Source organism: Euphorbia lathyris, chromosome 6, assembly GCF_963576675.1.
Source record: "Euphorbia lathyris chromosome 6, ddEupLath1.1, whole genome shotgun sequence".
Classification (NCBI taxonomy): Eukaryota; Viridiplantae; Streptophyta; class Magnoliopsida; order Malpighiales; family Euphorbiaceae; genus Euphorbia; species Euphorbia lathyris.
The window spans coordinates 22,340,002-22,365,510 of NC_088915.1; the positions used below are offsets into that span (position 1 = coordinate 22,340,002).

The window sequence follows — 25,509 nt, forward strand, 5'->3', positions numbered from 1 at the left end:
CAGGAATAGACTCTAAGTGCTATTTCCTGACCTAAGCAACGAAACTGACCTAGTCACTAGTTGACTAAGCCAGTGTCTTGTCGATTGATCAGCGCCGCTGTCATATAATCTTTTCTCAGAGAAAAGAAATCTGCCCTAATCGTTTCAAAAGGTAAAATAGTTCCTAACCCCCCCTTGGAACTATACTTGCAACCTTACAAGGGACCAACAATCTCTTCCTCCAAGAAGCAGATTGTTGAAGAAAGCAACCTTTTATCTTCAGAATCTGATACCGAAAGGTTGCTTTGGTATGAGAAGGCTGCAGAGAGAGAAATAGAACAAAGAAGCCGATTGAAGCAGATAGTTGTTCCTTTGCCTTCAAAAAGTGCATTTGCCACCAAACGCACAAGTAGGGGTGTTACAATAAACGCTAAAGAACCAGCTGTCAAAAAATGGAAGATCGGCAAAGAAGAAAGAACCAAACATAAGGTTGATGGCTGAAAGCAACTTCCTCCAGGCGTTAATCCTAGGATAGTTAACCAAGTAACTGATTCGGTTAGGAAGGCGCATCGAAGGCGGCGTCAATAGTGGTGGTGGAGGGAGAAGTGGATGACGGGTTGTAAGATGTGGATTGAGGAACATTAGTTGATTCAGAGGAAGCGGGAACTGAAACCACTGATACCATGTTGAATTTATACTAGGTATATGATGAATATATTATAAAAATATAAGATGGAGAGAGTGAGAAGTATAAGAATATAATGTATCAGAATATACTAAATTCACTTTATTGTGATTAGGTCTGAAGCCTTCTATTTATAGTGATAAATACAAGAGTTTGTGTAGGAATAGGAATACACAATACGTGTTATGGACATATGTAAACACTAACTATATAAGAATATTTTTAATAGATAATGAGGAATATTATCTCTAACAATATATTCCTTCTAAACCCATTATCGTCACAAGAGGAAGGACCTCAATGGTACACTTCCACTTGTTTCTCCAATCTTCCTCTTCTTGTCAGCCGTAATCTCTGCCTTCATCTCCAATTCATGGTAAGCATCCCATAAAGTATCATTTGCCATTAACTTGATCACAAAGGTTAAGCCTCTTCATGCATTCCAAACCCATGGGCTCCATTACTGGTTCTACGATCAACAAATGCTAGTGATTAATTACTAGAAACCACATCGACTTACAATCGGGTCAATGAATGTAGTTTTCTATTAACCACGTGTTGCTATGATGAGTAAGAAGTAGTAAACTGAATATAATTAAATCTTACAATTTGGTTCTTTAATGTAAAGTTCTTTTATGTGTTCGACTCAAATTTTCTTATTAATACTTAAGCTTCATTTAGATAAATCTACATTTTCTCTAGTTTGGAGAATTAGTCAGATTCATTTGAACAGATAAGTCTGAAATATAATGAAAGTGAGTGAAATTCATAGAAACATAAGAGTATACTTGTAGGTTGAAATAAGTTTTCAATTCTTAACAACTAAACTTAAGCTAAAATAGAATGAAAAAAAATTAGTCTTGAAAGTACAACTTTAGGGAAATAAAACTACAAATAACTTAGAAAAAAATAGGAGAAGAATTCAAAAGCAACGATAACATTCTTTTTACGTAATGCACATATTTATAATTTAAAAATGGATACAGGACCACAAATCACTACGCCAAAACCCTCTTCAGACGACAGTTAAAAACCGTCGTCCCGCGAGATATAAATCTGTCATGGGGCTCGCTGCCGTCTATTGCACCTTCAAACGACGGTTAGGTTTTGTCATGTTTCGTCATCACACATGACATTAGCCTATTTTCTTACTGTCATTTTACCCTTGTTACGATGCAGCTTATTTATTACTGTCGTCACCTTTAATGTCATCAAATGCCATTTTTACAATTAAAACCGTCAGGTTAGCGTGTGGGAAATTGGCATATTCAATTTGAGATGACAGTTCGTATAATAATTTCTGTCATTATAGCCTGTTTAGATGGCACACGTCTTAATCAATCACGTCAAAGGATTTTTTTTCATGTAACAGAAACATTAATTTTAATGTCTTTTTATTGATGTTTACATGACATTTTTAAAAATTAAAATGTCATTTTATGCCTTCTTCTTCGTTTGAATTTCTTGTTTTTATACCTGAATACAGAAACATTCTAAAATATGAAGATTAAATTCTGTATATCAATGGTTTCAATTTTATTGGAGACCAATACTCATAATATGTTTACATTTGTGCCTAACGTCAATCCATATCTTGAATAACCAATACATTTCTGAATTAAAACACAAAAATAATAACCAATATCTTCCATAAGTCAATCCATATCTTGGAGTAATAATTAAGCCTATAATCCCAAAGGTCTTGCTATCTGCAAAAGCCAAGCAGGTCATTAATATTACACACAACCCTAAACTCAGTAGTAATTACGTGACCCTTCCCCTAACACGGCCTTTCACGTACCACAATCATATCACTATAAATATATGCATCATAATTCAGAATCATACCTTCAACGGCCAGAAAACTTACCAACAATGGATCCCCTTGTTGAAACTCCAGGAGAAATAATTGCTGACTTGGGTAAGTTGTACATGGAGAACCCAGAGTGGCTTCTGGCCATCAATGGTACGTATGTCAATCCATAGTTGTTATGTAACCCTTCCTGGTTTCTTCTATGTATTTCTAATGATTCTTCTTGGATGATAACGTACAGGTCCTCTCGATGGTAACTTCTTCCAATGGTCGATCAGAATGAAAGGCCCCCAATACACCCCATATGAAAGGGGTGTATTTGAAATCAGAATCAGATACCATCCGAATTTCCCAAACAGACCTGCAAGAGTAATATTAACTCAGATCAGTAAGATATAATCACCTATATGAAACATACACTAATAGATCTCTCCTCTTATTCTCAGTTTTGGTTCCGGAATAGGATATATCATCCTAACGTGGCTCCTCATGGGTCGATTCATCTTCCCCGTATCCTTAATAACCATCGCTTTTCCACTGCCATGGTATAATGCAACCATTTATCTATTTCATTTGATAAACATACAACATCATATTTTTGTTCTAATTATTCTATGCATTTTGTAGTGTATGTGGCACATATATGATCTACTTCTACAGCCCTACAGTGAGGAGCCATTTCCTGGGCAAGAAGCAGTTGCTGAGCAATACCGCAGCAACAGGGAAGAGTATAAGGGGATCGCCCGGATATGGACTGAGGAGTATGCAAAGTGTATATGAGGGTGTTCAAATATCCTAAGCTGTCTTGGCTAAGTGAAAGGAGAATCGGAAGGCAATGTGAGCTCCAAATGTGGTTCTCATTCCAATTCCAAATTTCCTTTCACTAGTCAAAACAGCTAAGGAACTTTGGACTGTCAATTACAACCGAAAGGCAACACTCATCCCCCCTTTTGTAATATAACGTAGAGCTTTGCTATTCAGTTTGTATGTATGTGCAAGTCGACTAAACTGACCCTTTTACAATGCTCCTTCCACTTGGGTTGTACTCGTGATACTCTAAACTTGGTAATGAGGTTTATGATGCTGTCAAAACAAGGGACTCTGTTTGTGCTGAATGAATCATAAACCTATCACCATGTTTAATGTTGTTGTTACGATATCAAACTGAGTGGAAAGGAACATAGTAAGAGTATGGCCAATGCACATACATAACCCTTTATGTAGAGCTTGTTATTCAGTTCGTATGTATATGTATATTCTATCTAATCAAAATATATCTTATCATTTGCAAGCCATATCAGTACATGCAATTAGCCTAAATTTACCCTTTAATGCGTGCTTCATACATGCTTCATAAACGAATTGCATTCAGAGTATGCCTAATCAGCCACATACTTAATGACCCTTTTACAATGTTCCTCTAATACTTGATGCATGATTAATAAACTACATGCCCAAATGAACAATCGTACACATACTCATACAAATCCTCAAACATAAGCATCAACAGAACATCATACATAAACATGTTTCATACACATACACATACTCAATCACTTCTAGCAGTATAACTCATAGGTGTAAGAGTAGTGCCAATCTTAATGAACATTCAAAGCTTTAGAGTATGCCTAATCAGCCACATGCTTAATGACCCTTTTACAATGTTCCTCTAATACTTTATGCATGATGAATAAGCTACATGCCCAAATGAACAATTGTACACATACTCATACAGAACCTCAAACATAAACATCAACAGAACATCATACATAAACATGTTTTATACACATACTCAACCACTTCTAGTAGTATAACTCATAGGTGTAAGAGTAGTGCCAATCTCAATGAACATTCAAAGCTTTAGAGTATGCCTAATCAGCCACATGCTTAATGATCATTCATACATAAACTCTATGAGTCCTAGCTTCCTAAACAGTTATATCTAACCAATTATTTCATACCAACCATTTCATCATCACCCAAAACATCATACATATATGTAATCATTCAGTTCAAACCCACATAACAATATATATACTAAATCAGGCTAGTTTCCTAAATCAATGAGTTCTAGGTTCCAAAACAGTACATCAAACATACACAATCACTTCTAAAGACATGACCAATCAGTTCAAACCAACATAACATTAATATATATTCAGTAAGTTAAAGAAATCTTCTCATATGCTAAAGGCATGAACCGATTGACAATCTCTTCAGTCAGTCTTCCCATGTACCGAAGCATTTTTACTATCCCTGCAAATAGTGTTCAAATAAAAAGGAATCAGATGATTTCATACCATCTACTGTATCAGGCGCTGTCTTGCCCTAGATTAAAAAAGATAAAGACCCAAGCTTTATAGTAGTGAATCTAAATACAATAAAATCAGTGTAGCTAAGCGAGAGATATAAACCTTTCAATGATAGGTCTGAAAATCACAAGATCCTTATACCAGCTGCTGAAATTGACATACACAAAAGTAAATCGGATGAGGAAAAGATAAGAGTAAGGAACAATGATACATCTAGGAACGAAGAAAATATGGCTTACCAGTACCGTGTTTCCAGCTCACCCAGTGATTGCATGTTCAAATCAACAATGGAGATAGAGAGGGATGAGAGGGATGAAGCTTGCGTAACCTAAACTGGGGTTTGGGATTGAGAGAGGGTTTATATATCAGCTGAAATTTCAGTCAAATGATATAGAGCGCCTAAAATTTGGTATGGCTGCGTAAGTGAAATTTCATTTGCCGCTTTTTTGTTTTCGGCATACAATGACATTCATTTATCAGAAGTGTCATCTGTTGAGCGCATCAAATTTAACGAAAACGTGCGTTTTCTTTGGATGACATGATTCTGTAATCGTAATGTCATCTGAGAATCGAGCACATTTTTTATTTTGCCTTGAGATGACATACAGTTAAAATACTGTCACGAAAAATATTCAGACGACACGAAAACAAATGTCTGTCATGTATCTTGTGTCATGTGAAAGGGAAAATGACATAGTGAATATAGACATAAAATGTTGTAATGATGATTAATAAACTCCAAAATTGTCAATCTGAGCTTTAAATGGTCGTAGTCATCCAATTATAAAAAGTTATGGGCTATCCCTAAAGGAAGAAGTCATATGATTCACCCAAATAATGTAGTGATCTCGCCTAGTTTGCTGTCTAAATTTTTATCCGCAATAATTCCAGTGATCTCGACGAGACATGATGTGATCTCGTTGAGATCCAAATTTTTATTCTTAAAACAACTCTATTGATGTCATGGGCCCTCATATGGTTATTCTAAGCTGACATGTTCTTCATAGAAAACAACGGAATATACAAAAAAGTTTGTGAAAGTGTGTGAAAATTCAAGATAAGAGGGAATGCATGTGAAATTACAGTAAAATACTCTAAAAGGAATAAAAACGGGCCCAAATTATACTAAGAAAAATAGTGAAAACATACAACAACAATAGGCAACACACAAACGACACTAAAGACAACCAAAAACATACATTTACACGGAATCTTTAGGCCTTTTAGTTTGTTAGCTTTGTCACAGGTATCCAAAGCATATGTAGAGTCCTATTTGGTGTTCTCTCAGGTCCAAACCCGTACCGGAAGCTCGAAAAACTAAGAAGTTTTTTATTTCAACACAATTTGCACCATCTTGATGAGCTAAAGAAGCTTAATAAGATTAACGAGTGTGTTAGAATGTGTTTTATAACCAATTGATGCGATTTTTGGGTGATTAAAGCCTATAAATTTTATCTCTCCAAGAAATTCAAGAACAAGTGAGAGCAGCTCTAAAATCCTCTCAAACCTCAAATTAAGTGTAATCAGTCTTGAAATCACCCTTACCTCTAATGCGTCGAATGACATTTGTAAAGGGGCTAGTGGAAAGATGATTTCTCTCAGTTCATAATCGATCGGCTTTGGGTTTGACACAATATAAGGTTGATATCCCTTATCATACGAGCGGTGGTTAATGATGTGTCGCGTAACATGCGCCAACTGTGGTTTAATTTGGATTCTAGTGGATAGAGCCTATCAATATTGGAAGCGCAAAATAGAGTCGATCGCCTTGAGTATAAATTCTAAGTTTGACTCTCATTTTCTCAAACTTTGACATTCAAAAATGGAAATTCGCCGGATGAAACTTATAGCTCAAGGTTAACAATAATACATCATATATGTCGGAAAAAATCGTGCTCACAACATCTCAAATTCAAATTTCCACCCAAATACATCCCATGTTATGTTAGCAAATAAGGTGTCAGAGGTCTACCATTAATAAGTTTAAGTGTATTAAAATGAGGATGTTAAAAAACAAAAAAGTAATAAATTTAGGTATGCAATTATATATTAAGCTTTTAATTTTACTAAACATACAACCATTTTTTTTTGTAATAACTTGTTGTTGTGTATGTGATAGATGTGTTAAATGATCGATGTTCCCTTTCCAATCTCTGATACTTTTGCTTAGACTTTTACCTTTTGTTTGATTTGAGGTTTTTTTAAAGGTAAAGTAAGATAAATGTATGGATATATCTTTGTTTATTTTAAAGTGTAAGCAAGAAGAAGTGTAAGTGAGGAGCGATTTTATTTACATCCCAAATTAGAAGGATTAAATGCACAATTAGTCACTGAACTTACATGGTTATCTTAAAATAGTCACTCAACTTCAACTTGTCTCAATAAAACCATTTAACTTTGAGTTTTATCTCAATTAGGTCACTTCGACGATTTCAGAGATTAAAAGGCATCAGAATTATGACATGACTGACATGTCAGCATGAATAAATTTAGATTTCTGGCCGAAACGACACGTGGTAGCCACGTATGCACCATTGATCACTGAAATCGTCATAGCGATCTAATTGAAATAAAATTCAAAATTGAGTGATTTTATTGAGACAAATTGAAGTTGAATGACTATTTAAAGACAGTTATGTAATTTCAATGACCACTGGTGCATTTAACCCCAATTTGGAGGGATACCATGATTAGTAACTATACTTTTCCTATATTATCCTTAACTTTTTATTTTAGTTCCATCTCTTTATGATTAATACAAGTACTTTATTGTAAGGATATAAAGTAATTTATATATAACTTTACATTACTTTACTCTCAAACCAAATGCAATTAACATTATTAAATAAGCACTTATCTTAACGTGTATAGAACAAAATATTTTATAGACAATTACCATGTTTCGCTTTGTTTTAATGACACTATATGTAAACAAATGCCCTGTTTGGCAAAAAACTGTTAGCTGATAGCTGATTACGGGAAAATTATAAAATTGGGTCAAATGGAAGACTCATTTACATATTTAACCCATTTACCCAACCTACTACATATCTAGACTGTTTTTGTGTAACTTTTCCAAAATACCCTCAATATGTTTATAATTTTACGGCGTGGTTGTCTTCCTCCCGTTTGACTTCGCAGATTCTAGTATATGCGAAGTCTGCGAAGCTAATGTTTAGTTTAGTTGATGATTTTAATTAGCATATCCGAAGTCTGTGAAACTAATGTTTGGTTTAGTTGATGATTTTAATTAGCATATGCGAAGCCTGAATGTGTTTTTAACAAAATTCGCTAAGTGGTATATAACAAAAAATTGCCAAACAACAACGGATTATAACATTAAAATCATAATGTTATCAAAATTTACAACAAGATTGCCGCAATAACAACATTAAAATCATAACATTATCAAAATTTACAACAAGATTGCCACAATAAACTCCTAACAAATCATTTCAAAGTGAATTGTGATGGGCCGGCTCTAGGGGGAGGCTGCCTAGGCGTCCGCCTAAGGCCTCCGACTTGCGGGGGCCTCCGATCGGAATTTTTTTCAAATTTGATAATTATTAAAATTGCAATGGTTAAAAATACGTAGACTTAGATATATAACAAAATGTATTGTTAGGTTGAATGGTAAAAGCATAGTGGCGCTGTTTATGAGGGTGTGCGTTCGATTCCCAAATTTTTAAGGTTTGGTTCTCATTTTACATTTCTTTTATTCCTGATTTTAATAAGAATATGTTTCTTATTAGTATATTTTTTTTTGGTAAGAAAGGAAAGGAAAAAAACAAAACCAACAAAAAACCTACACCGGGATCAGTCTAGGAAGGCTGACTCCAATCCTATCCTCTAGGAGAGAAGGCAAAAGAAAAGAAAATTTCTTATTAGTATATAAAGTTCTTTTCTCTTTATTTTTTTATATGTTTTGGTTTTTTTATTATTATTATATAATTTTAATAATTATTTTTTTATAATTTTAATTTTTTCTTTAAACTAAAATGTTAATATATATTTAATCTAAAATGATTAATATATACATATTGATTTACCTGTTACAATATATTTTAGGAGACAATTAATTTTTACTAATTTACTCATGCTATTGAGTTAATTACATATAAGAGTTAATTACATAACGACTTGTATCGATCAAATTTTTTATGGTGAGTATTTGTACAAAATCAAAATAAAAATTATAATTTAGTAGGATAACAATTTATAAGAAGGTCCGAATATTTATGGATCACCGCAAATCATTTCTTATCCTTAAAAATAGTATATATATTTTTTAGGCTTATATGGAATGAGCTCGGTATTCGAGTTTTATGACGTGACTTAATAAAAAATAATTTTTTTTTGTAATATAACATATTGAGTAATTACAAAACAACTTGTACCGATCAAATTTTTTATGCTGAATATTTTTACAAATTCAAAATGAAAATTATAATATAGTAGGACAATAAATCATAAAAAGGCTCAAATATTTATGGACCGGCCCTGAACATAGGCCATGCGTGCGATTGCCTAGGACCTGAGCCACAATGGTCTCAAATTGTTTTTTTTACTGTGTATATAGTAATGGGTAAATTAAAAAAAACCCTTTGTGGTTTCACCGATTTCCGAAAAAACCCATGTGGTTTGTTATTACAAAAAAAGGAATGTGTTATACGCTGTTACCTGAAAAATGGAAAATGGCTTAACACCGTTAAAAAGCTGACGTGGCATAAGGTTAAAATTGGAAAAACGAATTTTTGTCCTCTCTCTCTCTCCTCCTCCTTCTTCGTCTTCTTCTTGTTCTTCTTCTCTCCTCTTCCTTTTTCTCTCCTTCTTCTTATTCTTCTTCATCCTCCTTATTCTTCTTCCTTCTTTTTTTTCTTTTTTTTTTAAGTTTCGATTCCAGAAATCTGGAAATTTCCATAAATCTGGAAATTTTCAGAAATCTGAAAATTTTCAGATTTCCGGAGTATCGGAAATTTAAAAAAAAATAGAAGAAAAAAAAGAAGGAGAGAAGAGAGGAGGAAGAAGAAGAAGGAGGAGGAGGAGGAGGAGGAGGAGGAGGAGGAGAGAGAGAGAAAGAGAGAAAATAAAAAAAATAAAAAAAATCGTTTTTTCAATTTTACCCCTGTGCCACGTCAGCTTTTTAACGGCGTTAAACCATTTTCTGTTTTTCGGTAACGGCGTATAACACAGTCCTTTTTTTGTAATAACAAACCACAGAGGTTTTTTCGGAAATCGGTGAAACCACAAAGTTTTTTTTTGGAATTTACCCTATAGTATTTTTTTTAAATGACCAAATAATATGATATTTTAGATCTAAAAGATGTCCAAATTTCTATTTTAAACTTTTAAGTACATTTTTTTTTATTAAGGCTTCTTTATCTCTTTTTTTTCATCTAGGCCCATAAAACAATTAGGACCGACCCTGTCTAGGATCTCTAAAATATTGGAGCCGGTCTTGGTGACGAATGTGGACGGAAATTTTTCCCTATATTGGAAGTCCAGACCTTTTGGGATGAGACATGGAAGTCCAGACTTTTTGGGATGGATGTATCTCACGGTACAGAACAAGATTGTCACAATAACTCTTAACTAATCACTTTAAAGTTGAATGTGACCAATCTTGTTGGGAATTTCTCCCTGTATCAGAAGGAAAGTCATCTCATCTGCATCTGAGGACACCACCTTCTTGTGGGATGTTATGTATTTAACCACCTTCAAACAAATTTAATCATGTTAATCAGAAAAAGGAAGATTTGGCTCCGCGAAACGAGGATTCGCTAAGTATGCGAAAATAATTATGCAAGGAAGAGAGTGATTTTACTTAGCGAAACGATGATTTCGCGACGTCTGCGAGGAGAAATGTGACACTCTGACTTCGCGAAACGATGATTACGCGGAGTCTGCGGGAGAAATTTATCGAATTACCTCGCAAACTTCGCGTAATCATCGTTTCGTGAAGTTAAATCGATAAATTTCTCCCGGCAGACTTTGCGAAAAACGGCATATGCTAAGTGAATTTCTGGGAAAAAACGCAGAGAAAACAGTATATACTTACATTTTTCGACAAAAATAATATGATAAACTAGGAAAAACGATGAAAATAATGTAGAATCACTATTTCTTCGATGGTCATAAGAAGAAAGAAACCAAGAAACGAGCAGAAAATGGAAGATGAAGAACCATGACTTCGTTTTCTAGGATTAGGGAGATGAAGAATCAAGAGATGAAGAGAGGAAGAAGAAATACATGGTGATTTGGAGAAATGATGCAGATTTTGTACAATTTAAGATCAAAAGTCGGGGAATCATTAAAGGAAGAGCAACCAGCCATTCGCGTAACCACCAATGAGAAGGGGGAAGAGGAAAAGTTAGAGGTATTATGGGAAAATCACACAAAAACAGTCTAAATATGTAGTAGGTTGAGTGAATGAGTTAAATATGTAAATGAGTCTCTCATTTGATCCAATTTTGTAATTTTTCCAGCTGATTACATTAGCTGTTAGCTAATTACCTTTTTGGTTAACTAATTTGATTAGTTGATTGTGTAAACTTGTTTGGTAAAACTTAATTGATTGTTAATAACTGTTTATGTAAAATGACAAATAAAAATATGATAAAGTTTTTATTTGGAATTAAATGATAATAAATAGAGGTAATTTCAAAATTAGATTTTTGGATCCAATAAACTCTTTTAAACTTCTCTCGTTCAAAATCACATCACTATTAAAAATTTGATTAGTCAAAACCTATAAAGTGGTTTAAATCTCTAATTTTTTTCCCAAAAAACTCTTTACCAAACTAGGCCAAAATATTAATTAAAGATCTTTCCATAAAAAAAAATCTGCGAATGAACGATCAATTAGTTGATCTCATCAAAATACCTAAAATAAATAAAATTACATATTAATCGGAATTGGGTATCCAATTTCAAAAATAGCCAGAGCAAACTGCTTTCTATGTCCTATAAACCTACGAGGGCAAGGGAGTCATTGCGTGCAAATCCCGCCTGAGGTCTAAATTTGAATTCCCGCGATCTAAAACTTGGAGATGTCAGATCCGAATCCGCTTTTGAATTTCTAGACCCGCCATTACTCACTTTGCTTCTCCTTCTTTCTTAACTAAACAAAAATTATTAGGAAGCAAATTTGACTGCTTTCAGATAGAAATGTCCTCCTTTGCTTATCGAGAATCCGACCTGACTGCCAGACAATTCTACTGTCGCAAAGAGAAATCTCTCGGAGTTCTGTGCACCAAGTTTGTACCCCTCTTTAATTCTATCTTTCATTTGCTTTATAGATCTTGTTCAAGATTAGTTCGATTTTTTTTAATGGGGATTTTTTTTTTCCTGTGTTAGTTTCTTGAAATTATACAATAAAGATGGTGTCGAATCGATTGGACTAGACGATGCTGCTGCCAAATTAGGTATTTTGATCTGATTTTGTTAATATGAATTTTTTCCCCCTTGTATGGTTGCTGAGAAAACTGATGCAAACAAAAGAAAAGAGAGAAATCACTGTGGCTTTAGTTTTCTTAAAGTGGCACAAATCAACTTAACAAAGTGAAGTTTTCTAGCTCCACCGAGTCGAAAGGAGCTTTTATTTTTAAACCTCGAGGATTTTAATTCTCTCTACTTGAGCATTTTCTCAGCTGCGGAATTGGTGAATAAGGTTTCTGGCTAAAATTATGTGAACGTATTTGAATTCGCAGGAGTTGAGCGGCGGCGAATTTATGATGTGGTCAACATATTGGAGAGTGTTGGTGTAAGATTCGTATTTGTTTTATTAATAAGCATCTGCTTATTATATTTGTAAAGTTCATATAACATTGAGGCTGGAGTTTTTGGTACATGTAGGTCGTAGCGAGAAAACAGAAGAATCAGTACTCGTGGAAAGGGTTTGAAGCCATTCCCCGTGCTCTGGAGGTTCTCAAGGTAGGTACATGTTTGTGTTGGCTGCCTCTCATATTTTTGGTCATTTTCTTAAACGCCCACCGACTTTTTCTTCTTGCAGGAAGAGGGTTTGAGGGAGAACTTTTGTGCTTCACTTTCCTGTAGTTCAGCTAAGGTACGTACATAAAATTTTATTTCAGTTTCCTCCAAACCATTTAGCTTCAATTCAACGTAATATAATGAGTAGCTATATGCCGTTACGTGACTTGTTAATTGGCCTTGTTCAATCATATCATTACTCTAGGTTACATTATAACTATAATGATCTTAGTAGGACATTCTTAGTGTCACGGGGCTAGGTCAGAGCCAGGCCAAAGCCCCGTGTGGCACCGAGATTTCTTCGGGTCTCGGCCAGCTAACTCCTACCGAAGAGGTCTATCTCTTTAGAATCAAGTATCCCGTCAATTTGTATGTATTCCGTTCCGAAGGGGATTTCTGTGGTTAAACCTCACTTTACAAAGGATCCGCACTATGGGCCATCTCATGGGCCCAAAATGTCCGTAGGGGTTCCACCCTACGGAGACATCCGCCTCCCTTCCCAAAGGCCGAATGCCCGACTCTCATAGATCCTAGTGGACTAAGGTGGATCGCTTAAACCATTCCCGACAACTGGCCTAGGGGTTGATGGAGAATGATGCCAGGTGACCCTGTCCCCCTATAATGTTTCTTACGCCGACTTGCAGCCGCCAGCCAATGGACATTAATATGTTCCATTCACCACTCGCATACAAACTGCCCAATCTTCCTTAATGTCGGGCCTGATCCTCCTCGACGCCTTGCCATTGCCCTAGCCAACACTCCTGCCGATGCTTGGGATAACTTGGCCCAAGCCAGGAGCTGAGGTTGGCCTTCGGCTAATGACTTTACCTACGACCAAATTCTCCCCCACTTAGATGATCAACGTCCTCGTTGATCGAGTTGGCTTCCAGCGAACGACAATTGTGGTTCCGCTCAAGTCGACCGTTGACTTGACTCGCAAACTGATCTCCGCTCTCTCTGAACTCTGCTTGATATCTTTGAAAAATTGATTTGACTTCTCCATCACTCCGCTGCTTTCCAATTTTTAACTTACAACAAATTTTTCTTGCTGCACCCAAAAGATTCATCCACCTTGATAATAGCAAAAGAAATTTTTTTGAATTTTTTTAAATGAGAAAAATTTCTTCCTATTATTACGGATCTTTGATCCGAATCTTTCCTTAACTACTCAGGATCTTCATTTATTTTTCTATTATTCATTACAATACTAGACAAGATCTTCAATATATCTATTATATAGAGGTCCATATGGATCCAATCCCCCTCCCCCTCTTGAGATATCGCGGTCCTCGGCGATGGGGTTGAAGGGATTTGGCACATCGATGACATCTAGATACCAGCTTTCTCCGCTAAACCAAATCTCCCGACACACTACATGATTCCCAGACACCCCTACTGATACGGATCGGGTTTCGTGATGTGTTAGTTTTAATCGTAAACTAACAAAGATGTTCTTCTCTAGCTAAACTAGAAGGAGTGAATCCCAATTTCATGGACTAAATCCATAGGAATAATAAAATCCCCATTGTTGAAGGTAGAACCTTAACAAAGCTTCACAAAGAAGTTGATAATTTGATTGATAAAAAGTTAAGCATTACAATGACAAAGAGATGAATTTATATCATCTAAAACCTAATTACCAAATTACAATAAAGGGTAAAGCATATAACTACTTAAAAAATAAGATAAGGGTAAAAGGGGTTAAATATAAAAGGGTGGCATGGATGATAAATAGGGAGTGGTGGGGTTGTAATAAGGGAGTGGCAAAGGTGTAAATAAGGAGTGGCAGGATTGTAAATAATGAGGAAACTGGAGTAAGGAGCAAGTTCCTTAAGCTGAAGGCACGCGGGGCGTGCCCAATTCTACGCGGGGCGTGCCTTGGCTGTTGAGCTCCTCTCTGGATCAGTACTCACTCTACGCGGGGCGTGTCCAATTGTACGCGGGGCCTGCCTTGGCTGTTGAACTCTTCTCCGGATCAGACACTCAAGTACGCGGAGCGTGCTATAAGGTACGCGGGGCGTGCCTGAGCTGTTGAGCTGTTATGTGGCCCTGTTTTGGCCTCTTTACTCGCTTGTTGCTCGTGCTTAGTCCTTCCTCCGACTTCCCTCGTACGGACCCGATCCTAGGGAAAGATGCCCCGCATCACCTACCAACAAATTTTTTGAGTGATCATGACCAATTTTCACTTTTACATCATTTCCGTTAGGACCTCGGGGCTTTTAAATTTAAAAGTTCACGCATCTCATATCATGACCGTCTTTGATCAATCGAATTTTCTGCTATATGATCCCACGACCTTCTTTGGTCGCATATAATTTTCGAAATTGTATTCACATAAGCCACTTCATGGCCATTTCTCAACCGCATATTCTATCTGATACCCACAATCAGTTCTGATGTCTCTCTTTTTACAACGACAATGATAGAATGAGGCAATAAGGCCTATTTGATATTCACACTTTTCGTTTTATAGTCAGTTTCTAGTTTCCATATTATGGACAATTTCCAATTAATCTGAAACTCTTTTACGAGTTTTCAATCATCCGAGAAGGCACAAACAATTTTCTATTGAATCCTGGTAGGCCGGGATTTGGACTGCGTCTCAATAATACTACTTCGTCAAATCAGAATTCAACTGTCCATTCTTGCGACACTTCACCTCAACTCGATTTTCGCACGCACTTCTCAACTCAAGGAAGAACACAAGCCATATCTCACTGAATTAAGAAAACTCTAGCCTCAATAATTAGTCCATCATAATCGTTAATTCAGTAGATAGGCTCCATGTTACTACACATGAGCGTCGAATTCCCACTATCCACTACGGACTCCCCCACTTAAAAGGGTTGAATCTCGTACAACTTCATCTCCCACAACCGATGGGAGTAAGCATTCAATCTCAGTTCCTTTTTTTTTTCTTGTACTCCCACACCCTGGGTAAAAGTCTCAAACAACGGCTCTGGTGAACCACGGGCTTCGCATCAAACCGAAAAGCATCACAACATAATTTCGGCAAAGGCATCCTAAAAAAAATTTAGCTTGTCAACTCGTTGAGGAAATCTTGATATCGCTCGTCCACATCGCCAAAAGTTCGCTTAGTTAAAGCACTACTCTCTTACACCACGAAGATATCGCTTTGTCGAAGCTTGCACGCTCACACTGTGAAGAACTTGCTTAGTAGGGGTGATCGCCCACCTCGCAAAGAGCTTGCTTAGTTCAGGCCCGAACGCCCACTTTGCCAAGCCTTTGCTTGGTCGGAGCCAGGTCAAAGCCTCGTGTGGTGCTGAGATTTCGCTCTACCGAAGGGGTTTATTTCCTTAGAACATTAAGCATCCCGTCAATTTGTATGTATTCCGTCCCCGAGGGGATTCCTATGGTTAAACCTTGCTTTATAAAGGACCCACACTATGGGCCATCTCATGGACCCAAAGTGTCCGTAGGGGCTCCACCATACGGAGACATCCGCCTTCATTCCTAAAGGCTGGATGCCCGACTCTTCTAGTCGCTAGTGGACTAGGGTGGATCACTTAAACCAGTCCGGGTTGGCGGAGGTGACCCTATCCCCCTATAGTGTTTCTTACGCCGACTTGAGGCCGCCAGCTAATGGACATTAATATGTTCTATTCACCACTCGCCTACGAACAACCTTAATCTTCCTTTACGCCGGGCCCGATCCTCCTCGACGCCTTACCACTGTCCTAGACAACGCTCCTGCCGAGGCTTGGGGTGACTTGGCCCAGGCCAGGGGCTGAGATTGGCCTACGGCCCAACGACTTTGCCTATGGCCAAATTCTCCCCCCTTGACACTTAGGTTGTACCTGGTTCTAAGTTTATACCTAATACATAGGTTCTAGGCACACTGCTATTGGACTGGTCTCAGATCAGAAGGTGCTTGTGAATCATTGTTATTAGAATGTTATGGTTTGCGATTCGAATTTTAGGATTCGATTCAGCTTTGTTTCGAGCCGAATTTATAGGATGAATCTAAATTGTAATAGAATCTTATGATTCGCGATTCAAATCATATGATTCGATTTGATTCAGCTTTATTTCGAGCCGGAACTTCATCAATGTTCATAAAAAAAAAAAAACTTCAACGACGCTGACAACTAAATCCACTATCTCATCAGAATATGATATAGGAACTCCACTAATCAAAGGAAATGGAATAGGTAGTAGTATTAATGTAAGATCTCAGTAGAGACTTCTTGAATAAAGGAAATACAGTAAGTAACTTAGCTAAAGAAATGAAGAACCTATAGAGAACTACACTCCCCTCTCTTCACAGTGAAGTGCCAAAACAGAAAAGAAATTAAATATCCAAATTCTCATGCCCTTCCTACAAACAACCTTTCTCTTAAATGACTACTAAACCTCTGATGCTGATACTCCTCTATTTGTCTTATGGACAACTCTTAACTTATTCCCTAAAACCGGACCCTTTGGCCACGTATTCCCTTTCCCCTCCCACTGTAAACTTTCCACCATATAAGCCCATCATGATTCCTATCACTATCCTCTAGTCCGATGATTATTTATTAATTTATCAACTCAAACTAGTTTGATTCCATCATTATCAAGTTGAGAACAAGAAAAAGAAAAAGGAAAAAAAGAGTGAAACTCAAACTCTCCATTTCCACTAAATTATTAAACAGAGTTCAATTTGTGAATTAATTTTTTTAGGATTGCATTTGCATTGGATTTGAATTGTAAGTACTTGGTTGATATGATTTCTTTTTTAACATTAAAATTGCATTTCTAGACAAATATTTGATAATATTTTGAGTTCAACATAGTAAATATTTTATTTTTTATAATATTATGAATTTGAACTGAATCTTACGATTCAATTCACAGAGTCATGATTTGTGGATTTCGTATGCTTGTGATGTTCTTAGCTTGGAATTTATTGAGAATAGAGAAAGAGAATGAAGAAGAGTACTGAATTTTTATCATCTCCAAATTAAATAATCAAATTACATGGAGCTATTTATGTAGGTAGTTTGAGATAACTACTTAACCGAATCTTGCTAAGTAACTGTAACTAACTCTACAATCAACTAACTAACTGAAGCACAACTAAGTATATTTCTAATATTCCCCTCAAGCTGGAGGATGTATGTTAGATAAACCAGCTTGTTGTAACTCGAAGTAAACAATGATTTTACAAGTGGTTTTGTCAGCATATCTGCTAATTAATTAGCATATTAACAGATGGATAAGCTGAATCCTGTTTTGAATCCTGTTTATGTTTTTCCTGCAAATGAAAACAACAATGTAACCTCTAGTTTTCCACTTTGGCATTTCAGATTGGAACATTTGTATCATTTAAAACCACAATCTCTTTGTAAAAATAGTTCTCATATCATTTGAAGAAATAAAACATCAATGGGGCTTAGCTTGATCACGTTTCTTCTTTATCTTTTTCGAGTGCACAAAAATTCAATATTTAAACATGGGCTAGCTTGGTGTGAGGCAAGCTCTCATAGAAAAATCTATAAATGGGAGCATGACTGAAAATGAAGCTTGGGCTCAGAAATAATAGAAAGTGAATAAGATGTGAGTTGAGTTGTTCTATTTGTTACAAAGCAAATTTTTGAGTTTTTGTATCAGTAATTCTGTTGAAGCACGTTGCTTTGATCTTATTCGCTTTGATAGTGGGGTCTTGTATCCACAATTTAGATGCTTGGCAACCTGTGTTACGAAAATGTTATGTTCGCTAACCACGAAACTTGTAACAAAGCGATTAATTATAAAGTCTAGCTGTAGGAGCTGCCTTTATCTTTGTTATTATTTTTTGGCAGACCTATTTTAAATAATCTTCAGCTTATTAAAAGGGTGACTGAAACCTTACACCTCGTTAAGAGAGCTCCAAAGTTTAACAATAAAATTCAATAAAATTCTGCTTATCCTATTCATTCTGTTTGTCCATTAAATAGGAATTCAAGACAAAATAGGAAGTTTAACATAAATAAGAACCCTATAATATAGGAATTAAACTAAATCAGTTTTCTAATTAAAAAAACTAATACAGAAATGAATAATAACAGGAAACCTATAAATTTAAAAATTAAATGATTGGTCCCATTTACCAATATAAAATTTATGGTTTAAAAGTTTGTAAATAGAGGTTTATGTTATATTCTGTAAACATAGTATTTTAAATTACATTGTTAAGTTTTTATGATGTCTACATATATACAAATTGACAAAACCCCCATCCAAAACGATTTTTATATTTCTTACCTACCTAAATTGTGTCGCCTCAATGTAACATTCATTTTACCTAAAACAATACACATTTAGCTCAGAATTTGATTCCATAGTGATATAAATCAGTCTTCCATGTATTATTATTCTCCATATACTTGTGTTTGCATGTGAAATATATATTTTATTTGCAAATTTTTAAACTTTTAAACCAATGTTTGTATTTGTAAATAGAACAAACCACCTAATTAAAGCAATCTCCTACTGTATGAATAAAACTATTAATTTAAAAATAATAACTCCCCCCTCAAGAAAGAGCTTGTCCTCAAGCTCAAAAGTAGGATATTAGTCGAGGTTGGGAGCACTAGCCTCATGCATTTGCTTTTTCTCATTCGGCTCTGTTTCTTTATAGTTATCCAAAATTACATTCCTAATTAATTTCTATTTGTTGCCGTTGGGTAATATGGGAGTAGTGTTGGAATTAGTTGTCTTCGAACTCCGGGACAGATTACAGTCAACAGATGAAATCCACTTATGACAGTTGCTATCATGATCTGAAATTTGAGGTTGGTGATTTGGTTCTTTCTAAACTTCAATCTTATCAGCAACTTTCTCTTCGGGCTCGAGCTAATCGGAAGCTAGGTCCCAAGTTTTATGGACTGTTTATGGTTTTGGCACGCATTGGCTTTGTTGCTTACAAGTTGGATATGCCATTTGATTCCCGTGTTCATCTAGTCTTTCACATTTCTTATTTGAAGAAATATCATGGTGACACAACTATTGTTCCCTCACCTTCTCTTCCTTCCACCAACAGTGATGCGATCAGTCCCTTACCACAAGCTATTCTGGATCGTTGACATGTTTGGGAAGGTCTTTCTCTAGTTGATGCTTCTTGGGAAGATGTTGTTTATATGCAGGAACAATACTCTTCATTTTTGCTTGCGGACAAGCTCCATATCGAGGAGGGGATTAATATTACAGACCTAAAACCTAAATATCTTTAAGTATACATTCGTTTCATTCATGGCAACAAGAAATTGAAATAAGGTTGTTATTTATTTAACTTTAATTTGTGTGGTGTGGATTTATTTCGGTATGTTTTAGTTTTAAGCCCTGCTGTGACTTTAGTTGGTTATTTGGCATTTTCTTTTGACAGACAACTGTATTTTTATTTCTTTTATCTAATGGAGTTTGAGGGGACAACAATTAAGTTCCTTTTTACAAAATAAATTGAGTTCTCTCTAACGATCCTCATCTATTAGCAACATAGGTTCAAAAGGCAGAAACAAAGAAGAATATACTCGATTTATATTGGAGTCTACCAATTAATCAACCTATAACTCGATCTCAGACATAGTTGTGAAAGTCGAAAGGCGAGCCGAGACGATAAGAGAAAAATAGGCGACAAACAAATTAGAAAAACACAAGAAAAATAAAACTATTACTCATATTGACTCGTTTATTTTCTAAAGTTATAAAACTTCTAGACCTAATAACATATCAAACATCATCGTGAATCCAAATCCAAATCTTCATCATCAAGTTTTTATTGATCATCTCCTTCAAACTTTGAAAATGAAAAAAACTTTGATTTTCTTTCCTATTATATAACTTAAATGTAACTTTTCTAATTTTTTATATATAAATAAGTTACAAATAATTTCATATAAAAAATACTTAGCCACGTTTTACTTCCTTTATTTTTTTTTTTATAAATATAGTTTCTTGATGTTAGGACAAAAGTAGGGGTTACATCTATTGAGAATAAAATGAGAGAAAACCGACTAAGGTGGTTTGGCCATGTGAGACGTAGAGCGCTTGATGCGCCGGTTAGGAGAACCGAAGAGTGGCAAAGGGATGTAGTGGTGAGGGGTAGGGGAAGACCTAAGCAAACTTGGAGGAGGGTGATCGAGAGTGATATGAGTTTATTGGGAATTGAGGAAAATATGGTAGTGGATAGGACGGAGTGGAGGGAGCGAATCTGTGTCGCTGACACGACTTGATTTTCACGGTTTTATATGATGGTTCATGTTAGCCGACCCCGAATCATTTCGGGACTAAGGCTTTGTTGTTGTTGTTGTTGTATAGTTTCTTGATGTCTATTTCCATTTTCATACACATCTAGCAATAACCATAGTGGATGATCTTAGAGACATGCTTCGGTATACTTCGCAAAACTTATTTGGTGTTTGATAAACTTAAAATTAAGTGCTAAATAAATAAGCATTGAATTGTAAGTGCTGATAATTATAAATGCTTAAAGTGTTAAATGATATAACTATTTGATTAATACTAATAATAAGAACTGTATTTAAAAATATTAGTTGATAATTAAAATTTTAAGGGATTCTACGACTTTACTGAAATATTTAAGTTACGTTATAAATAAACTTAAAACCTATAAAAAAATTTAAGTTAATTTTAAGTGCTGAAATTCCTGATGAAACAGGCCTAACTCATGCTACAGATGCTATCTAAGACTCAATTTTCTATTTAAACAAAAAGAAAATATAAGGTCACGTAATGCACATCAGCTACATTTAGAAGATTTTTGTTCAGCTTAAGGTATATTGTCCATCAGACTTCATGCTCTTACACATCTCAACAAATTTGTGTGGTTGAAAGAAAGCATCAATGCATACTAAGTGTAAAAATAGATGCATTTTCCTTGTCTTTTCTCATAGTTCTCTTCAACAGCATAGCGATTTCGTGAAGGATCTGTAGATTTTCTAAGTTCTGTTTTTCTATGGCAGACTACACAATTCTAATGTTGATTATTAATATATATATTAATTAGGTTGTCAGTGAGATTGACAACGAAGGGTCTTCTAGTTCAAAAACAGATGAGCAGGATAATTGTTCAGCAACTTCAAAATCTGGTAATTTAATTGTTTTTCAATTTCCAGCTTTATAAGACAATTGAACATCAACAAATTAAACATTTCGAGTGATAGTCCAATTGACATTTTTAGTGTATTTTTTATCTTTTCATGTAGAGACCAAGAGAGAAAAATCACTATTGCTTCTCACACAAAATTTTGTCAAGCTTTTCCTTTGTTCGAATGTAAGTGTTGTTGATATAAATAAAATGGGTTTTAAGCCTTTTCTTTTGGTGAAAGGTTTTCTGACAATGTGACAGGTAGACATGATCACACTTGATACTGCTGCAATGTCACTACTAGGTGATGCTATCAATTCGACAGCGATGAGAAGTAATGATCTTCACATTTTCATCCTTTTACTGCATATAGATTAAGGATCAACAAACTAAATCTTTCCTCCACATTTCTTTGCAGCTAAGGTTAGACGACTCTATGACATTGCAAATGTTTTTTCTTCCTTGAATCTTATTGACAAGGTGTGCACAGTTAAGAGATTCTCCTATGTAAACATTAAGAAACTAAAAGTATCATCTTTAGTTTTCTCTTTTGAGATCTCAATTCCAATTTTGATTTATCCGTACACAGACTCATCACCCAGAGAGCAGAAAACCAGCTTTTAGGTGGTTAGGATGGAGAGGGAACAACGAATCTACAACTCCTTTGGTTGTTAAAGAGTCAAAGAAGAGAACTTTTGGCACTGAGATTACAAACTACAATGTAAAGAAAAACAGAATGGATCTTTCAATTGATTGGAACTCAAATCAGAACAAGGAAAATGTTCCAGGGCTTAATAGATGCAACACATTGGAAAATGATTGTAATAAAAACAAGGCGAAAGAGCACACCTCAAAGAATTTTCAGTTTGGCCCATTTTCTCCTGTGGTTGCGGAAAAAATAAATGATCCAGCAAATAAACCTGTGTGCCGGATTGAGGACTTTGAAAGCCTTGCTTCTTCTTATTATCCTCACTATCACAATCAAGGTATCATCATGAAACTTCAGTTGCAGATTAACATTTTATGAGCAATTGTTTGTTAGGAGCACATAACAACAGTAGCCATTTTTGTTGGGTCTGGTTAACTTGCTTTGCAAATGAACTTTTATTGTGTCTGAGTAAGAGCTAACTTGTTTCATGGCTTATAATCTTTTGTGTGAACTCAAGGCTTTAGTCATAAAGGAAATTGCTTCCATAACCTAATGTAATGTTTTCTATTTGCAATTACACCTGTATTGTTATATGGTACGGAATGTTGGGCAGTGAAACACTGTCGCATTCATAAAATGGTGGTGGTGGAAATGCGTATATTGCGATGATGTGTGGCTACACGAGAAAGGATTGGGTGAGGAATGAAATAATTAGGACGAAAGTAGGGGTTACATCTACGGTGGTTTAACCATGTAAGATAAAAAGCGCTTGATGCGCCGGTTAGAAGGATTGGAGAGTAAAGGGATGTAATGGCGAGGGATAGGGAAAGGCCTAAGCAAATTTAGAAGAGGGTGATTGAAAGTGATACAAGTTTATTAGGGATTGAGGAAAATATGATAGTGGATAGGACGGAGCGGAGGGAAAGAATTTATATCGCTGACACGAATTGATTTTCATGGTTGCGTATGACGGTTCATGTTAGCCTATCTAAATCATTTCGGGATTAATTAATGCTTTGTTGTTGTTGCTGCTGCTGCTGTGGTGAATCAGCACATATTTTGTGTATTATCTATCTATCTCGAAACTCTGTTTTGTCAAGTGATCCAGCATATTCTTTTCATAAATACCCAAAGCTATAGAATCTGGGATCTCACATTAAACTGCCAACTTCTCTTGTTGCTTTTTATCTTTCAGGAATGAGTGGGCATTTGGGATTTTTTAGCTGTTTTCGTTGGAAACATATGGCTTATCATAGAAAATATCATTAACTTGAATCTGTTCCAGCAGTTAATGAGTTGTGGATGTTTTGCAGTCCTTGATGATCTTTTTGGTCATTATGTGGAGGCTTGGAAGTCCTGGTATGTAGAAGCAGCTGTGAAAGAGACGATAGCAAAAGGATCTTGAGTTGTGGCTTTTTCTCAAGATGATATAGCTTACAAAATCAACAGTGTCAATACAAATATATAATTTCTTTACATTTTAGTCTTTGCTGAAGTACAGATGAACATGGATCTTGTTGGATTGGATGCATTATCTTGATGCCCCAACTGGATATGCTTCCATTTTATTGGTATCTTAATTGTTAGTTCTGCAAAAAAAACACATGAAATAAATTCCTGGTTGTCAAGAGTGTATGTTTACTATTATTCTATGAGTATAGTTATTCTCAATTGTTTTTCCTTTACTGAGCCAAGGTGATTGCTCTTTTTTCCTGAGTTTGTGAAGCAGTTTGATGCCTTCCATTTGAGGAATCTCTCTTTTCTGGCTGAGTTTGCTACCCTTTTTCTCAAGGCACAGCACAGGTAAGTGTTCTTACTACTACAATTAGATTTTTGGAGAAAGTAGCAATAAAATCAAGGCAACTTTATTCATTAAATTATGTTTATATTATTTTAGTCTTTTTTTTTTTTTGGCTGAAGATGACCTGGAACTTAATTATAGGCTGAAATCAAAAGAAGAGTTACATCAGGGGTGTGGGGCTGAGCTTAATTAATAAGTGAAGGTGAGTTAATGAAACTTGGGAATCTGGATTCTGTACCTTATCCTGGTTGATTCTATGCATAAAATACCAAAAACGAATGTAGTTTGGGTTTTTAGGAATTCAGGGTCCTACAGCAGCAGCTGCTGACATATCCATTAACTATAGAATTAAGGAAAAGTATGCATTATTGTGAATCAGAAAAATAGAAAAGAACAAATTATGTGGAGGATGCAAAATACCCTTACTGCTGGTGGGTTCACTTCTTTTACAAAATATACCTACTTCTCGTTTTTTTCCTCAATCGCTATTGAATAAAGCAATCTATTCTTCATTTAAAAACAAAACAAAAAAAAGCAATCTTTTCTTATTCAGTTAAAATAGTCCACTTTTTCCCATGTCGATGCTTATTATTATTATTATTATTTTAAAACCGCTTAAGTCTTTTTTTGGCTGCATAAGCTCCTTAATTTTGTCAATTATTACTTTTAACATTGTTAATCATTACTATATATATATATATATGAGGGCAATGTAAAAAATATATTGTGGTTTCTTTTCATTAGTAAATATTAGTATACATTTTAAAAGTTTATAAATAAAGGTGTGGGATGTTTTGATCATATGTTTTTTTAAATGACGCATTTTATTCCTGATGATATGTCCATTTGACTAAAAATATTTGTAAAGAAACATCAAATGTTTAATTCCGTTAAAAGCATTAATCTATTAAAATGAATACCACCATTTGTGTTTTATTCTTATATATTCTACAGTTTTAATGTTGTAAAATATGCTATTATCAATTTTCTTATATAAGTCATTCTATTCTATGATATTTTATACAAATTAAGAAATATAATATAAAATCAAATTAATAAACTTTATATTGTTTAACCAAAAATATCTCTCTTATGTTATGATTAGGTAATTAGTCTTGAAATGTTAAAAAACACTTGTACCAAGACAAAAAAAATTAATGTTTGGACTGAAAAATTAAATTAATTTTTTTTTT

General features: G+C 35.1%; 1 protein-coding gene across 3 annotated transcripts; it reads left to right on the forward strand.

Annotated features, from left to right (window-relative positions):
• Window positions 1-11,737: 11,737 nt before the first annotated feature.
• LOC136231869 (E2F transcription factor-like E2FF) lies at window positions 11,738-24,195 on the forward strand. 3 transcript variants are annotated; one of them, XM_066020845.1, is made up of 11 exons: window positions 11,738-12,045; window positions 12,146-12,213; window positions 12,499-12,551; window positions 12,644-12,721; window positions 12,801-12,854; window positions 21,786-21,867; window positions 21,985-22,052; window positions 22,128-22,200; window positions 22,285-22,355; window positions 22,456-22,852; window positions 23,711-23,847. In XM_066020845.1, the coding sequence occupies exons 1-11, from the start codon at window positions 11,957-11,959 to the stop codon at window positions 23,782-23,784; spliced, it is 1,107 nt and encodes a 368-aa protein (XP_065876917.1). In that variant the 5' UTR covers window positions 11,738-11,956; the 3' UTR covers window positions 23,785-23,847. The 3 variants fall into 3 exon arrangements, with proteins under 3 accessions (XP_065876917.1, XP_065876915.1, XP_065876916.1); XM_066020843.1 differs by having other exon boundaries at window positions 11,741-12,045; window positions 23,829-24,195; XM_066020844.1 differs by having other exon boundaries at window positions 11,742-12,045; window positions 22,285-22,346; window positions 23,829-24,195.
• Window positions 24,196-25,509: the final 1,314 nt, after the last annotated feature.

Bases quoted from the DNA above. Each gene is read 5' to 3' on its own strand.
- LOC136231869 (XM_066020843.1), top strand. From the start codon at position 11,957: ATGTCCTCCTTTGCTTATCGAGAATCCGACCTGACTGCCAGACAATTC. The intron at 21,868-21,984 runs GTAATTTAATTG...CTTTTCATGTAG, and splicing joins TTCAGCAACTTCAAAATCTG to AGACCAAGAGAGAAAAATCA. The intron at 22,053-22,127 runs GTAAGTGTTGTT...ACAATGTGACAG, and splicing joins AGCTTTTCCTTTGTTCGAAT to GTAGACATGATCACACTTGA.